Genomic DNA, 18,213 nt, shown 5'->3' on the forward strand with positions numbered 1-18,213 from the left:
TGATATGATAAAAATTATTGAAAACATCCTTACATCGTAAATTTTTTTCTTTTTCTGTTCTGATATTGAAATTGTGACAATAAATTAATAAGGCCAATTATGCTACAGATCATAAATATTAGCCAATAAATAAATGTGAGTCATACCATTGTTCCAGGCATACTTTGATGTTGCTGTAGTTTGAAAAATTTACTTATGAAGTCCTGTTCTGCCAGACACAAGGGCTCTAGTTCACTTAGTACCTGTTCAAAGATCTGAAGAAAACAAAAATTAACTGCACCAAATGCTTAAAAAATCATCCACATTCAATGCACTTAGGGACCACAGATGCTTTATCTATAATAATCAATAGAATTCCAAAAGAAACTATTCCAAGATTGATAGGACAAAGCAGAAGGATCAAGGCATAACAGGGCCAGACATACCTAGAATAAAACTCACAACAATTATTCACTTGACATCTAGAAAGAGGAACACAGAGATAAACTTTTTAAACTTAATGCACTGCTGAGAATAATTTAGCTTCATAAAAGCTATTATTTCCTCTCTACTTTGTAGTTGGCTCAAAGAACTTAAGATACAAGCACTTAATGATTTATAGTAAATTTTAATAAAATTTACTATATGAAAAATAAATAAATGAAAATGAAATGAAATTATATATATATAATGAATAAATGAAAAATAAAATTTCATTGACTTTTAAAAGTCAACGAATTGATAATACACATTTCAGTTGCCATTTGACTAGCACTTTTTTCAGATTCCAATTGGAAAGTAATATATAGTTAATTAATATAGTAATATATTTTTTTTCAGATTCCAATTGGAAAGTAATATATAGTTAATTAAGAGACAACAGAGCCCAAATTTTTGAAACTGCTGTTAGAAAACTAATGTTAATGTTTAAGAAGTACTTGTTATTTTATTTTACCTTATCAAATTTGGTCCTGTCAGCAACGTCGAGATCAGAGGCAGACATGTTTCCCATATCCAACAAAGAAGATGACTGAGATCTGCGATTCCCTGAACTCTGAACACTGAGTTTATTTAGACTAGAAGTGGATCCAGTTAATTTCCCAGAACTTCCATGAAGACCTAAGAAATAATAAAACTTTGAAAGTTGTGACTTTCACGAATAAAAGACCCATAGCGTAAACCAGGGCTCTTTCCTCCACTGTCTTCATCTTCCAGTGCTCATATTAGTTATCACACAAGTCTACCACATGGGACAGGCTGTACAGTGTCCTGCTCCTTCATTAATGTTTGTGTCCTATCCCTGAGTATATTGTAAGAACAGCAAAACTACACAGATCCACAGAATAGGACTAGACAGGATCTTAGAGATCACATGATCTATACCCTGCCCAGTCTCACCAAAGTTGTCTGATATTTCTAGACTAAACTAGATGAAGATTTCCTTCTTACTCAAAAGACATGAAAATGGATGAAGGTCCATGACTCCTTAGTGTACTGGCTTAACATGACTTTTTTATTTCTGAGGAAAACAGCCATATCCCAATATTACTTGCCTCCACATTAAAAATGAAAATATTGGATTGAACCATACAAACTGCCGATACTTGATCACTCTTGCCCTATAAAAAGTCAATTACATATGACTCGACATAACACATTCCTGAACCCAGAAACTCTGCTTTTATAGTAAGTGAACTGATTAATTACAGTTCTTTAAAAACTAAACAAAATGGGGGTGCCTGGGTGGCTCAGTCGGTTGGGCATCTGACTTCAGCTCAGGTCATGATCTCACAGTTTGTGAGTTCGAGCCCCACATCGGGCTCTGTGCTGACAGCTCGGAGCCTGGAGCCTGCTTCAGATTCTGTGTCTCACTCTCTCTCTGACCCTCCCCCACTCATGCTCGCTCTCGCTCTCTCCAAAATAAACATTAAAAAAAAATTTTTTTTAATAATAAAAAATAAACAAAATGAAGAGAGAAAACAACAACAACCCTGGAAACTTGTTACATTTAAAATACAACTAAAATATAATACATACACCATGAACTATATAATATGGGACATCATTGGTTAGCTATAAACATAGGTATCCATCATAACCATGAGGAAAAATGAGAACAATGTGGCTGGACAACATTCTACATACATCGAGGCATTAAAGGCTTACATTTTTATAAGAAAATGTAATATTTTTATTCAGAATTGAATATAAATAAATAATTCTTTTTAATCTTCTAAAATATTTCTCAGTTAACCTGTATTATTTACTGATGGTCAGAAGGGACAGACAGATAAAGATACAATAAGGACAATTAAAGACATAAACTTCAGTTTCATTATGCAAAATCTGACCATATCTGTAAGAATTTTTATAGTTTTTAAACACAGCCTGAAAACAGAAGTTGAATGGTTAAGCCTTTCACAAATTCCTGACTGCCCACCATATATTTTTAACTGTATTTCTTGAATGTAGCCATACCCCTACCATCATGTTGCTTTTCTTTCACCAATCAATACCTGGCAACTCAGAGCAATTAATATTTTTGGTGTAACTTTTGTCAAGACAAAAAACTAATTTCTAGACATTAAACAAACATGCATTGAGAATACCTACTAATACACTAAGCATACTCACTCTCTGTTTCCTGTTTGACAGCACTTTCTTTTCGAGGCAGTGTAGCTGTGATGGATTAGGTTGCAAGCATCAAAGACAAAGACAAGTTAATAAACTGCAATTTGCACAAACCATGCACAAGAGGAAGTTAAAGCTCTAGTTTAAAAGACACATGCAAAGAACCATGAGCATCAAGTAACAAGAGGTGCAACATATGTTTAGTTGGGTCAGCTACTGGTTGACAAATTCTGAGAGAAAAAAACTTTACTAGTCTAATGTATTGTTTTTATTCAAATATTCAGGTAAAAAAAAAATCTGTATTTGTCAGCCCCTACTCCCAACACTTTTAAATGATTTTTTTTTAGGTTTATGCAGCTAGTATATTTAAATTTAAAAGACTACATTTGTAAGTTTTGGTTTTAGGAAAAAAAGAACACAGTTCAAGTAAAAGTGGGTTTTTTTTTTAATTTTGTAAAAATCATTTTATTTTATTTCATCATAGTAAGTATACTCTTCAATCCCATCCCCTATTTCACCCATCCCCCTATTACCTCCCCTCTGGTAACCCATCAGTTTGTTCTCTTTAATCACGAGTCTCTTTCTTGGTTTGTCTTTTTCCCTTGCTTGTTTGTTTTGTTTCTTAAATTCTACGTGTGAGTGAGATCATATGGTTGGGTAAAAGTTTAATACAATGGAAATTTATTAGAATGAAGTTGCAGACTTAGACATTAAGAGCATATCTTGCTCCCTGAAAACTCCTGAGTCTCCACGGTACTACATAATGTTATACTACATCTAATAAAAAATTACCTGAGTGGGGCTTTAAAATTATTTGAAAATATAAAGCTGAACTACTTAGTAGCTGGCTTTGTGAATACCTAGGATGAAAAGTATTTATCAAAATACTAATTATCAGGAGATGGGAGGATGGAAAGGTAAAGCCAAAAGGACAGGTTTAATATAGGAATTTGAGTTCCTTTAGGGTCATTTGGCATTTCTTTTATTCTAAAACTTCTCTCTGTATAATATTTATTAGATCAGTTGTAGAGATCATCTTGTGAAAAATTCTAAACTCAAATTTGAAGTTAATGTGAAAGGCAAAGAAAGAAATTATAGAATGAAAGAGAAAATTAAAAGAATATAACTATAACCTAGAAATATTTCAAAAACAGAGAACAATGTGTCAACTGTCACTATCCCTGCCAAACTTCAAGGCAAAAGCCTGAGTAAAAACAACTACCTTGTCATACCAGGGATATATATATCGTTCCAGCCCTAGCTGCATAAGCTCAAGGGAGTATGAAATAACAAGGCTGGACACTAAAGTGGCAAGCAGGGGTTTTGCTGGAGCTGCTAGCTGGTCAATCAGAACAGTACCTTCTGGTGGCCTTAGGGTGTGACTATACTAAGTTCACCAGTTTCAGAGCAAAGCCTGACACTTCATATACTTTTTTTTTTGATAGCCAATAAATTATGTAGTTACTAGTAAGGCCACTTAATTATAATTTGGGGTTCACAAAAGCCTACATTATTTATCAGCAAAAAAGCAACAATATTCAAGTAACCTTTTAAATATCTTTAAATAATCCCCACTAGACTGTAAACTTCACGAAGGTAGGGTCTTTGCTTATTGCTGCATTCTCAGTACCTAGCAGTGCTTATTACATAATGGGTAATTAATATTTATTATTTTCTAGCCAGCACTGAATTCAGCCTTGCATTCGAGACTCCTTTAGGAATCAACAAGATTCTTAGCTTAGTGGAGAAACAGAATGAAAAATAATTTTGACATACCACTTCTAAGATTTTGGAAGATTAAATACAAGGGAGGCAGTAATTATACAAATGTATATGTCCAATGGACTAAAATAATATGTATGTGTTATCTTAGCTATAGAAAAAAAACCTGGTAATTTAAAAAATAATTACTAAATTTCCTTTGCCTGCCATTGCATTAAGTACATTTGTAGAATACAAAGGGGAGAAAACCCCACCAAAATATCATTCTTGGATAAAATTCCATGCGCCTGAGTTTTATCAAAGTAAACCTGTTAATCAAAAAAGGCAATGACCTACATTAAAACCTATCACAAAGAAAAGATATTTACTGGTATTTTAACATTATTCTGAATTATTTGAACTAAAGTGATGTTAAAGTTAAGAGTGGTTCAGAGAGTATTCCCCTGAATCTTTATGACTATATTGACTATACCTTTCCTTTTGTAAAGTACGTTCAGTCTTTCTATTCTGACCCAGCAGTTTCAGAACAAGTAAAAAACAAAAATATTTAAATTTTATTTATAATTACTTTTGATTCATGTAAAAGTTATCATTCCCAAACTACAGGTTTCTATTTTAATTATAGTTACTATGAAAAATTGATTTAAACTGGGGCGCCTGGGTGGCTCAGTCGGTTAAGTGTCCGACTTTGGCTCGGGTCATGGTCTCACGATCCGTGAGTTCGAGCCCTGCGTCGGGCTCTGTGCTGACAGCTCGGAGCCTGGAGCCCGTTTCAGATTCTGTGTCTCTCTCTCTCTCTTTCTGCCCCTCCCCTGTTCATGCTCTGTCTCTCATTGTCTCAAAAATAAATAAACATTAAAAAAAAAATTAAAAAAAATTGATTTAAACATAATTTGAATCATTGAAAAGGCACTTTAAAAAATTTCATTCTACCTTATTTAGAATTTCTTAAGTCATCTGTATGTAACTTGTCCTCTGAATTGTTTATTATTTAGTTTATCTTCTCTTGTAGCTAATGATATCAAAATCACTGAAACTAATTTTCTGGTACCATCAACCATCACAAATTACTCTCCTGTTATAATTTGATACATGAGAAGAGATATAATTGTAATGATGTTTTAAAATTATAAAAGTGCCTTCTAAACTTCTAATTTAAAAATTTTTAAACAAGATAATTTAAGAACTTCTTAGGAGTAAAAAAAAATTAATTTTCAAGTTAATGCAATGAAACCATTAAGATACTATTATACTTGATTTAAATTATATTTTTATTATGTCATTTATTTCAGTGTGAATCTTAGGCTTTATAAACTATTATGATACTGGGATTAATGACCTCCTAAAGAGATAATTTTAGAAAGATTTCCCTTTTGCCTCCTGTTTTCATATAACTGTAGAAGAATTCTCTCAAAATAAAATGGTTCACTAACAAGTGGTGACAAATATACTAAATGAAAACATTAAACATGTAACTGAATTAATATGCTGCTTACTAAAAAAAAAAGCATAACATATCCACAGTGAAACATTAACAAGGATATAAACACACTGCTGTTTAAGAACAATTAACCTTTAGGATGAGTTAGCATTTCTGTTTCCAAAAGCCTATTGTCCCAAGATTCTCATCAGTATCTTTACCTAAGTATAACATATTTGTACACAGATTCAAAACATTTCAAAAGTCTGGACTAGTATAATCAATATATTAGTGTTAAAAACAACAACAACAATGAATTACCAGATAATTACCCACTAAAGACAGTCTTCTCTGTCCTAAAGAAAAGAATGGAAAGATGTGCTATCAATTTCAACCCTGTCTCCTGTTTACCAGAAGTTGCTTAGGGCATAGGCTCCTTTCAACAAGCAAATGCTAAACTCATTATTCTAAAGGGGAACTATACAGACACACTGAGTACACATTGTAGCCATTTAAGGCCAGGTTTTGACTTGAATAGGCACAGAACTCCATCCAAAAGGAACTCCAGAGATGGGTACATGCAAGAGCAGAATGTGGCCTCAGCAAATCACCTTCCTCGCAACTTGATACTTTCACTGGTTATGCTTTCAAACATGTTTCTGTCCACTTAACATATTTAGAAGCAACAAAAAACAACATGGTTGAGAAATATCTCTTTGGGAAAATAAGGTATAACCACAGGAGAAATTTGAATAAGGTTATAGCCCCTTGATGGGGGAGAAAACAAACTTTCTTTTTGATTCAAAATAGCCAGTGAGAAGTAAGAAGCCAGGAATCACTTTCATTTCCCTGTAAAGAGCAATGACTTAGAGATCAATGATTTGCCCCAACTGTTACAAAAGGTCGTTTAGGAAGTAAGAAACTGAACTCTCAACATGTGTCTCTTAGCCTCCTACTTTCTCTACCAGATCACACTTCATTTTCTGGTCAACTGCTATCTATGAATAGAAGCTTTCATTTATGGCATGAATACACAATTGCTGTCAGAGTCATATACTACAGAATTTTAGTAAAAACCATATTTACAGATATAAATATTTGTTCTGTGAAATATCTATAAATCAAACCAACACATTAGACTTACTTTTTCGTCAATTCTACCATATCTTCTTTCACTATGCTCAAAAAGTCTTATAATTATTTGTCATAAATAAAACACTTTAGCTTACCAAACTTCTTGCTTTCTTTAGTTGTGCCAGTCATCTTGATCTTTGCAACTTCAAAGAAATCTTTAATTTCTCTCTCATACAGTCGTGATAAATAATCCATGTAATTCTTAAAATAAAAGTAACAGGTACTTCTTATTAAAAAAATATATATGTATACATACATAATTAATTAATTTAATTATAAATTAAAATATTTATAAATAATTTTAATTATAATTATTATAATAAACTATAAATTATAAAAATTATAAGTATAAATTAAATATAACTAATTTAATTCTAATTAGCACATGTTATAGTTTTCACAAAAAATTTATTTTTTAAAAACAAATTTGATTTATTCTAGCTCAGATGGAAACATCTATAATTTAGCATTCAAACTCATTTCTTCATCATAATCTGCTTATTAGGATATAAAAATATTTTAGGCTTTCAGGAAGGATTCTTCAACAGTGGGAGACCATATATTTTCCAAGTCCTAAATTAAATGCATATACAGTGGACTAAATTTAAATAAATCCATGGCAGAAAATCTATACTTGGCTATTCTTTTAAATTTATCAGGGAATCTAAGCTTCAGCTTCCTTTATTGTTTCAAATTAATACATTCAGTTTTAGAGGTTTACATTGCTTATAAAATATTATAAGCTTATCCTTATAAAATAGTATTTGGATGAAACATAGTATGTAGATCCTGCTTTTTTCAATTTGTAGGCCATATATATTTCTCACATAGTCTCTGCACTAAAACTTAGTCAAATGGGCAAGTCTTTCCCATGATCTTTGTATAAATTTAAAAACAAATGTAAACTGGGGCACCAGGGTGGCTCTGTCGGTTAAGTGTCCAACTCTTGATTTCAGGTCATGATCCCAGCATCACAGGATCCAGCCCCACATCAGCTCTGTGTTGCTGAGCATGGAGCCTGCCTGAGATTCTCTCCCTCTCCTCTGCCCATGCTTGCTCTCTCTCTCAAATAAATAAAGCTTTAAAAAATTTAAAAAAAAATGTAAATTAAAATATACCTAAAATTAATTCCTATTTCATTGGGCTGTCACACTTTTTCAGTGTCTCATTTTTTCAATTTTAAATTCTCATAAAAATCTTGATCACTGCAAATCAGTAAATAGTTGACAAATGGGAAATTAGCTTCACACAATTTGTAAAATCTTCATCAGTGGCTTCTACTTAAATAACTCAACATAACAGACTGCATTCCAATATCCAAATTGCTTAAAGTACACATTACTACCCAAGCAATTTAAACAATTTCAAAACAGCTCCTCTGGCATCTAGAAAATAGTGACAAGAACAGACTATTGAAAATCATCCCCTTTCCCAATGCAACTCTAATGACTCGATACCTTTTTTCCAAGTATGTAACAGAACTCATTGGTGGGAAAGGCCACAGACAGTGTGACCATCAGTTCATTCATCTACCAAATTCTGAAGGAAGTCTCTCGTGAGGTGCCTCTTAGCACCTTGTATATAGCACCTTAAATTTAACTGTCATGAGTTTAAATACTGTTGTCTCAGGCAGTCTCTTCAACTTTATGTTGTGCTGACTGTAGTCTTACAGAGGTCTCTATATTTTACCTTCTCTTTACACCAAAAGGTAAATTCCACAAATGTAGAACGGAGGTTGAGAGAAGATATCTGAGAATCTTCAAGACTGACTGTGAACCTCAGGAGATTATTAGGAGAGCAGAGCTCATTTCCTACCCAAGCATGGATAGACCATCTCTAATATTAATCGCCCCACATGAATAACTCAGAGCCACAGATAGGGGCCAGAGTCCTGGGGAGGAAGGAATCTGAGCAGCTGAGATAGTTTCCATAAGCTCTAATTATGTATACCAAAAATCAGGGCTTTCCTTAGACTCAGTCATAAGTAGAGCTGGGGCAGTGCCTTGTGATTCTTATCCCTTAAAGAATGTGAAACAGGCTTTTTTTGTTCTTGCCAAAAAGTGTGAGCTGTGGACACCCAACCAAGTGCAAACAGTATCTGGATTTAATTATTATTTCTTATTAAAGAAGCGCTGGTTTGTCTGTTTCCTTCTTTCTCTCCCTCCTTCTTTCATTCTTCTCTTCCTTCTTCCTTTTTAATAAAATCCTGGTTGTGATGACCCTTCAGCAACCAAATTAGATTATAAGGTAAAATACAGTCTGTCAAAAGTTCAAACCACAGGATCAAATAACATTCCTGGGAAATAAGTCAATTTCATTTAAAAAAGCTCATTAATATTGTCAATCAAAAATATACTGTGAGGAGAGAATGATTCCATAAATCATTGCCAGGTTGGCTATTGTCTTATTTCTTCATTTAAATTACATTCATGAATACTACATTATATATAAAGATAGGGCAATAATACTCACTGAGAACACAATTAGGCAAAAAGCTTATTGATTACTTTACTTATTTGAATATTGACTAGGGGACAAAGCACTTGTTGGCACAAAACTCTTAAGGAGATATAATAATGTTTAATTATTCAAAATATTAATCCTCCTAAAACTTCAAAAGGCAAAGAATTCCAGTACTGTAAATACTTTTCTTTAAGATATCTCCAAATCAGAATTCTGTTGAATGAAAACAAAACAAAACAAAATATAACACAACAGTAGAGTTGCAGAACACTTAAAAGACTAATTCTGAGGAACAAAAATAATCTTACCTAAAATAGCTAGCCAGATAAGATGTACATACATACCTTAGAATATTCACAGTCTCTTTGAAAAGCATTTTTAAAACTATAGTTTAAAAGTATTATTTTTTTTTCCAAGGTTTATGTCCCCTTTCTTATGATCTCAGTTTAGAAGGGGAGTCAGATCTTACTTTAAATGAGCAAAGGCACTTTGAAGAGAAAATACATAAAGACTGATTTACAAGAATGTCCTATTGCCAAATGTGTTCATACTGATATACTGGTAGGACTGTACCAACTGCTTTTTTCTTATCATCATAGTTCTCATAAATTTCTACCTACTCCACTGCCTTCTCACAAAGCATGAACCTGAGACTAGAGGAAGTTGTAATAATTATTTCAGTAAGTAGGAAGATAAAATGGGTTCGTGTATAAATATTAATTTCCTAAGAAAGAATAATCTTCATTATAAAACACTCTAAAAGAGAGCACCACTTTTTGAATAAAACTAGGAAAAATTTCTGCAAGCAAAACTAGCAAAAATAAGATGATTTTGCTAGCTAACTTCTGTTAGGAAATGTTTGGTCGTAAGCACATGGGTTGAGGGGAAGAGACTTTATATGAACAATCTCAATATTTTTGTTTTCACTTCAAGAAACAACACATTACTCTTTCCAACTCAAGAACATCTTTTAAGGTCATGTTGTCCACATAATTAAATTATTACTAACTATTAAAATAGCTTCTACCTTACTTAAATTTATTGTTTTGAACTCCAAATTCATAAAAACATACAGATAAAATATTTTACTTGTTTTTCAAAGTATTTTTAGAATTTTAAGTAAACTGCTATTATATCTGACATATAAATATGGCTATTTATATATTTGAATTAGGTAGCAATTTTTTAGCTCCCTAAGTCACATGGTTAATTTCAATACTAAAGGTCACAGCAGAAATGCCAGAAAAGTATTGTATCCATGGCTTCCTGCCACAATGGCCATTTATTAAATTTAAATTAGATCATGTATTTCTACTGCTCAAAGCCCACCCAAACTCCCTCCCCCATCTCCTGCATGGTAAAAGCCAAATCCTTACCAATGTACACAGTCCCTTCCTGATCTGTCCCGTCTGTCCCACCCTGCTTTACCTCTCTCCATTCTTCTTCTAAGGTCCTGTCTCTGGCCCTTTGTACTCCAACTATACTGGCCTCCTCATTGCTCCTCCAGTATATCAGGCATGCTCTTACCATAGGATACCTGTACTGTGCCTGGAAAGCCTTCCTCAAGAAACTCCCACTGTTCACCCCTGCTTATTTTTTTTTTAAGAGTTTTAAAATAATCTCTACACCCAACATGGGGCTTGAACAACCCTGAGATCAATAGTCTTATGCTGTACTGACCGAGACAGCCAGGTGCCAGGCACCCCTCACCCTTGCTTTTTTTTTTTTTTTAATTAAAAAAAAATTTTTTTTTTAAGTAGGCTCCATGCCTAGCGTCAAGCCCAATGTGGGGTTGAACTCATGAACCTGACATCAAGACCTGAGCTGACATCAAGAGTCAGCCGCCTAATTGACTGAGCCACCCAGGTGCCACTCACCCTTGCTTATTTTTAAAATCTATGCTCAAATATCACCTTCTCGATGCCTTATTTAAAACTACACCTGCCCCAGTCCCGGCATTCCCTGCTTTATTTTCTCCAGAACACTCAACAGTACCTTCTAATATACAACTAGCTTTTTTGCCAGTCTTTCTCCACCAGAACATGCGCTATGAGAAGGCAAACATTTGCCTGGTTCCTTCAGTGCTGTATCTCTAGCACTTACTTAACAAAAAGCAGATGCTCAATTCATATATGAATGAAGTGACTCATCTCCAATTGCTGATGTTAATAGTATTGTTCTTTTAGTTTCCAAACCTAGAAAAGTTTGGCATCATCCTGTTTCTTCCAACCTTAGAGTCTTTCTTTTGGTTTATATTCTCTATTCCTACCACTATCTTCCTGATTTGGATTTCATCTGAATTATTACATTAGGTTCTTAATTAATTTGCCTCACCTAGTCTCTCCCCATGTATGAGGAATGCTGTTAGGTCTTATGTCTCATGGCTTATCTTTTTCAACATAATTTCTCTCTGCCCCAGAATATGAAATTCTACTTCAGATGGGCTTGCATCCTCATTGCCCTAAAAAAGTCCTATTTTCCCACCTTTGTCTGCATGCTCCCCATCCCTGGAATGCCTTTCCTCTTTTTTTTTGGTTTATCTAATTCCACTCACTATTTAAAAACTCAATTCAAATCCAATATCTGCCGTGAAGTTTTCCTCCATGGCTTTAGGACACGGATTTCTCTTCTCTAAACTCATTTTCAGTTTGGCACTTAATTTTTTGCTGATTGTTTTAAGTATAATTGCTCTTCCCAGTCAGATACAAGGTTCTTCAGAAGTAGGGCTTGCTTGTTAGGCCCTGTGTGCCTGGAATAGTGATACGCTTGCTTCATAAAGAGGCAACCTGCACTTGCTTAATCAAACACATTATCAACTCCTAGAGGGCAATGCCACACTTAGACATCTTCATATTCTCTATATTGCATATAAAGAAACTCAGGAAATAATTTCTGTATTTAACTAAACTGAAATTTAAGGCCACAGTACCACATACTACTATATTAAGCTGGAGTTAGAAATTTAGCTCTTCTTTACCCAAGAAATGAAATAAATGTTCTGCCTCGTCAAATGAGCACTCAGAAATTCAATTATTTTCTGTTTCACGACTAATACTTCAAATGTCACGTGGGGAGCTGAATACATGACCTCTTGATTCTAGAAGATTATGCTCCCTACTCGGTGAGTAATTGATATCAAATTCATACCTTTGTTAGTCCCTCATATTTTCCATAATCTGTACTCTTCAGCCACTCCATCAACTTGGCATATCGAAGCAAGTCTCTATGAAATGGATGATGATTGGGTAAAGCCAGTTCAACAGAGTGCTGAGCAAGAGTTGAACTCTGATCGTGACCCTAGAGTGAGTAAATAAGTAAATAAATATATTGGCAGTACAAAGAAACATGTTGTAATTGAAAATTCTAAAAAATGACCAAATGTAGCCAAAGAAAAGCAAAGGAAGATAGAAAGCAAGATAAAAACCAAGTACTTACTTGTCTTTTATTATCATCCTGTGTAAGCTTACTGAACACTATCACCATAAATAGTCATAAACATGCAAGAATGGCACTCTGATAAACTACTCATGTCATCTTCTAAAGAATTGACAATAAATGTTTTAATCAAGCTCTTCTCTCCCATACCATCTCATTTTACAATTTACCAAGCAAATAAACTTCACAATACAACTGTATTGAGAAACACAATAAATAGGGAAGTCATTCAAAACAAATTGTCAACATCTATGGTATTTCTATTAGAAATATACAATATTAAAAACAGTAGTTAAAACATAGAGGATACAGAATTTTAGAACTAGGAAGCACCACAGATGATGATATCCTAGGCTTTCCTGGATAATCCTTAATAATAGTATAATTTTAATCTTTCTAGTAATTAAATACACCATGATTTTATTTTAAGACCTTGACAACCCTTTTATGTAAATAAATTAGTAAGCTATCAAACAGTCTTAGATGATGCATCCTGACTTTGTTTTGAAAAATACAGACCTGGAAGATCATCAGATCCAACAGCCTTATTTTCTAGAAGAGGAAATTGAAACTTAAAGAGTTACGTGATTTGCTCAGGTCGCAAGGAAGGAAAGCAAGAATTGGAAACTTAGTCATGTGAGTCTCACTTCCATTTTCTTTTAAAAACATATCTAAAAAATCATTTTAAGCAGACTCAAAAATTGCAAATGCCAATTATTTACTGGTATCTAAAATATAAAACAAAACAATAAAAATCTCTCCAGCCCTATTTTGAAACAATCTAGCTCTCTTTCTCTATTATTGGATCAATATTTGTCATGGAATTCAAAGCCAGGGTCTAAGAGATGGGAAGCTGAAAGACTAAAGGAGTTGATTCCCCTTGAAAATATTAGTTCCCAAGAATAAGGAAAGGGGAAAAAAAGACAGATTTATTTGACATCATTCTGACTTGATCTAATTTGCCTTGTCAGAAGTTATTTGTTATCATTCTGTTAAAATGACACAGTGACTGAGTTCTGGGATTGGTTAACTCATTTCCTAGTAAAGTTACCTAAACCCAATTATGTGTGTTTTATACTAGCTGACATAAACTGGCTGAATTTAAATTCTTTTAAAAGAGATTTCTTCTATCTAATTTATTTCCTTTACTATATACATAAAATAAGAACTTAGTGGTTATGGACTTTTTAAAACAACTTCTTTTAAATACACAGTATCCAGAAAAAATTGCTGGATGAGGGAAACAAAGAATTCTCTAGTAATTGAGAAGTACCTTTAGAATAAGAAAGATAGGAGTATAAGACACATCAATAAAATATCATTATCTGAGTTCCTTCTTCATTAAAGCTTTCAAATCAGTCTGTTGGAGAATTTTCTTCTTGTGAGATTATATCCCCAACTTAAAATGGAAATAAATATAAGGACCCATTATATAGAAATTACATATAAAACTACATAGAACAATCAATATATTTCTTAAAAAAATTTTTTAATGTTTATTTTTGAGAGAGAGAGAGGCAGAATGTGAGTGGGGGAAGGACAGAGACTGAGGGAGACACAGAATCCAAAGCAGGCTCCAGGCTCTGAGCTGTGAGCACAGTGCCTGATGCGCGGCTGGAACTCACCAACTGTGAGATCATGACCTGAGCGGAAGTTGGCTGCTTAACCAACTGAGCCACCCAGGTGCCCCTATGTATTTCTAAGATTAATCTTATTGATATCTACCTTAGGAAATTGGACCAGAGATAGCAGAAAAGTTAATCAGAAAACTAGATGACCAATTCAAAATAAGAACCAGAAAGGGTGAGACAATACAAGTTCACAGCTATCACAGACATTATATACAAGGTATACTGTGTATATAGGTCCACGATCCCTTTCTGTAATTCTAAAATACAAAAAGCTTGGAAAACTCAGTGTAAATTTGGTGTCAAATCTATTTTGATGGCAAAACCTGACCTGAACTGACATGAGGCTGTTTATACTGTTTAGAATAACTATTCATATTTTTTGGTGTTGGACTATTGTGTCCCTAATCACAGAGCCCAGCTCCAGACCCTCCTGGAGTGGTTATGTAATATACAGTATATATACTATATTACTTTCCTAAAATCTGAAAAATTCTAAAAAGACAGCTGACCCCAATAGTTTTGGATAAGGGATCATGGACCTGTGTGAACATTCTTTTTTGAATGGCTGACTGAATATAAAACAATCACATTTTCCAAAAGAATCATTGTGGACTAAGAGCTACAGTGTTGAAAAATGGAACTATTCTATATATTTGGAATGCCTGGTCATCTACATGTTTTCTGTGAAGTAAAGACTTAACAATAAATATGGACAAAATTAATAATATTAAATAAAATATACAGTTATTATCACTGGACTATACTTCATCTCTCATCACAGTTGCCATAGATTTTTAAAATTCTTTATTAATAACAATATTAGACATCTCTTATCATCCAAAACAATCTTTTTCATTAATTTTTCTCAGTGATTCAAAACTCAAAATTATTGTTTTTGTTTAAAAAAATTTTTAGTTTATTTTATTTTGAGACAGTATGAGTCTGGGAGGGACAAAGACAAAGGGAGAGAAAGAGAATCCCAAGCATCCCAAGCAGGCTCTCTGCTGTCAGCGCAGCACCCAAGATAGGGCTTGAATTCACGAAACCGTAAGATCATGACCTGAGCTGAAACCAAGAGTCAGAGACTTAACTGACTGAGCCACCAAGATGCCCCAAAACCATTGTTTACGTTCTCCTAAAACTGTTCACTTAGGCTATTACATGTTACATTATATTATCTAATCTACAGTCAGGAAAAGTTCTTCAATTAAAAACCTTCTCCTCCCTGGGGCGCCTGGGTGGCTCAGTCAGTTAAGCATCCGTCTTTGGCCCAGGTCATGATCTTGTGGTTCATGGGTTTGAGCCCCATGTCAGGCTCAGTGATGACAGCTCAAAGCCTGGAGCCTGCTTCAGATTCTGTGTCTCCCTCTGTCTCTGCCCATCCCCACTCACCCTCAGTCTCTCTCTCAAAACTAAACATTAAAAAATATTTTTAAAAACCTTCCCCTCCCCTAAAAATGGAGAATTATTAATGTTTGTAGAGGATTTTACAGTTTACAAAGCTCTTTCACATATTACTATTCAAAGCTTTCTTTTGCAAACAGCATTTTAAGATCACCATCACCTGAAAATTTCCCTTCTATGAAGACATCATTACCTTCAAACTATTACTATTAAGATAGATTAAATGTGATTAGTGCTAATGGAAAATTTAACTTTAGAGAAAATGGTTCTAAAATAACTACAGAAAATAGGTAAATTAAAATTTTAAACTGTTCAATTCAATCAGTAATACAGGTAACTGTCACTTCTAGAACTCTCATGTGTGCACCACTTTATTCTTAAAAAAAAAAAAAAAAAAAAGAATGGGAGGTAGGGAGGCTCTGCTTTGCCCTATGCTTTAATGGTGCAGCATTTTGGATATTCCCATACAAATAAACCAGTGATTTATTTCTTAAAATATCTAAATAAAAATACAATTTCAAACAAACAAAAAATATTCTTTATACAGTAAAAAATGAAGACAGTGTTAAAAATTGCTTATTTTAAGTAATAATAAGTTAGTAACAATAACAATTTATTGAATGCCTGTCACCACGCTAGTTTCTATCCCTCTCTCTCTCCCTGTCTCTCTCTCTACATATATATACACAAATTCTGATGTTCATAATAACCTTGCAAAGTACTTTTCTCCTCATTTAAAAATACCAAAACTCTATTATAAACAAAATTTTAAAACAATATGGTAGGCTTTATCCAAATTAATCTAAGACAAACATATTTTCTAAAAACCTAGCGCATCATAAATTTTCATTAGTGTATATGTTACTGGAATTTGTGGCACAAAGAGGTTAATTAACTTGCCCAAGGTCAGCCCACTAGGAGGTAGCAAAGTCAGGGTTTTGAATATAGAAAGTTTGGCTCCACCGTCCTCCTCTTAACCACTTTACTATACTGACTTTCAAAAGAAATGATATACTCAAGTTAAGTGTTGAATAAATTTTCAAGATTTGGGAACTCTTTCTTTCTGTGTTATGGCATGTTTATTTTTGTTTTTTCAAAGAAAAAAAAATCTGAACAAAGTTCCAACAAATACCACAAAAACTGATCTTAAATAATCATAATTCTAAGCTTTTAACTATAGATCATTAACCCATGTTTAGGAAATTGAGAAGAAACATGTTTAAGGGAACAATTTTTGTGAAATGAATTGAATATTGGTGATATATTTTACAGGCTTTATTTTAGCATTATGATGTTTCTAGAAATACATGTTGGAAGAAAAATTCCCAAACTTAAGCATATAGCAAACCCCTCACAACTTCAGTTTTTCTGGTTGTACTTATAAAATTTTTTTTGAGTTTATTTACTTTTAGAGAGGTGAGAGAGAGAGAGACAGAGAGAGAGAGAGCACAAGTGGGAGAGGGGCAGAGAGAAAGAAAGACAGAACCCCAAGCAGGCTCCACACCGTCAGTGCAGAGCCCAATGCAGGGCTCAAACTCACGAACCGTGAGATCATGATCTGAGCAGAGATCTGAGCCTAACCGACTGTGCCACCAGGAGCCTCTTTCCTGATTGTACTTTTAGTTCAGTGCATAATCATTTCTCACCCTATTGCAAAAGACAACGTACACAATTATGAGGTCTCTGTGGACCCAAAGGGGACAAAGAAGGGCAGAGAGCACTTATCCTTTCCAGCCAAATATTTCAAAAAACAACCAAAAGAATTTTTTAAAGGACATACATTTGATGCAACTATTTCCTCAATTTCACTAGCCTTAATTTGATTGCATGTTTTTCAATATCAGAATCCTAATTAGTGTAACTGACCTAATTCGCTAGTTGAATATCTTAATACACAAATCCCTAGTAAATGTAAAAATTATGGGTAAGAGTCTGTAATTTCAATGGAAGCTGAGTGTGTAAGATCTAGAAGAGCCAAAAGAATCTAGTTAGTTGTTAAAAATATGACTATATATGTATATATAGTAAGAAGAGAATAACATTTCAAGTTTCATTAAAATACAGCCATGTGGATAGTACTAATACGAAAGCTGCATCACAGATAGAATCCTCTGGATCAATGATTCCCAGATGCGCAGATGCTTTTCACTGGCCTACAACACTAAGAAACAAAAGGATAGAAGAGAGTTTCTCATAAAGGGAAATGTATTCATTTTAGAAGTCTGAAATTATAGTCTTTTTTTTAGTGCCAAGATAAAAAGATAGTGAAAGTGGGTGTCAGGATTTCTTTTTAAAAGTATTTACTTGGTAAAATTAAAAATCGGTGACTTGATAAATCTCCAAATTTTATTTTTTTAAATTTTACTGATGCATGAATTTTAAAAAGACTGGAAA

The 18,213-nt window shown here is 33.6% G+C and overlaps 1 protein-coding gene across 10 annotated transcripts in view; it reads right to left on the reverse strand.

Moving 5' to 3' along the window:
• EXOC1 (exocyst complex component 1) overlaps positions 1-18,213 on the reverse strand; it is a 61,724-nt gene that overhangs the window by 18,587 nt on the left and 24,924 nt on the right. For 6 of the 10 annotated variants that reach the window (XM_043604559.1, XM_043604526.1, XM_043604535.1 and 3 more), the window contains 5 exons: positions 12,497-12,646; positions 6,982-7,087; positions 2,614-2,658; positions 935-1,098; positions 147-254 (listed from right to left, as the gene is read on the reverse strand). In XM_043604559.1, the coding sequence (XP_043460494.1) occupies positions 147-254; positions 935-1,098; positions 2,614-2,658; positions 6,982-7,087; positions 12,497-12,646 (573 nt within the window). The remainder of the gene's footprint in view (positions 1-146; positions 255-934; positions 1,099-2,613; positions 2,659-6,981; positions 7,088-12,496; positions 12,647-18,213) is intronic. The other 4 variants (XM_043604578.1, XM_043604585.1, XM_043604569.1 and 1 more) reach the window with 1 other exon arrangement.

Source organism: Prionailurus bengalensis, chromosome B1, assembly GCF_016509475.1.
Source record: "Prionailurus bengalensis isolate Pbe53 chromosome B1, Fcat_Pben_1.1_paternal_pri, whole genome shotgun sequence".
NCBI classification, from domain to species: Eukaryota; Metazoa; Chordata; class Mammalia; order Carnivora; family Felidae; genus Prionailurus; species Prionailurus bengalensis.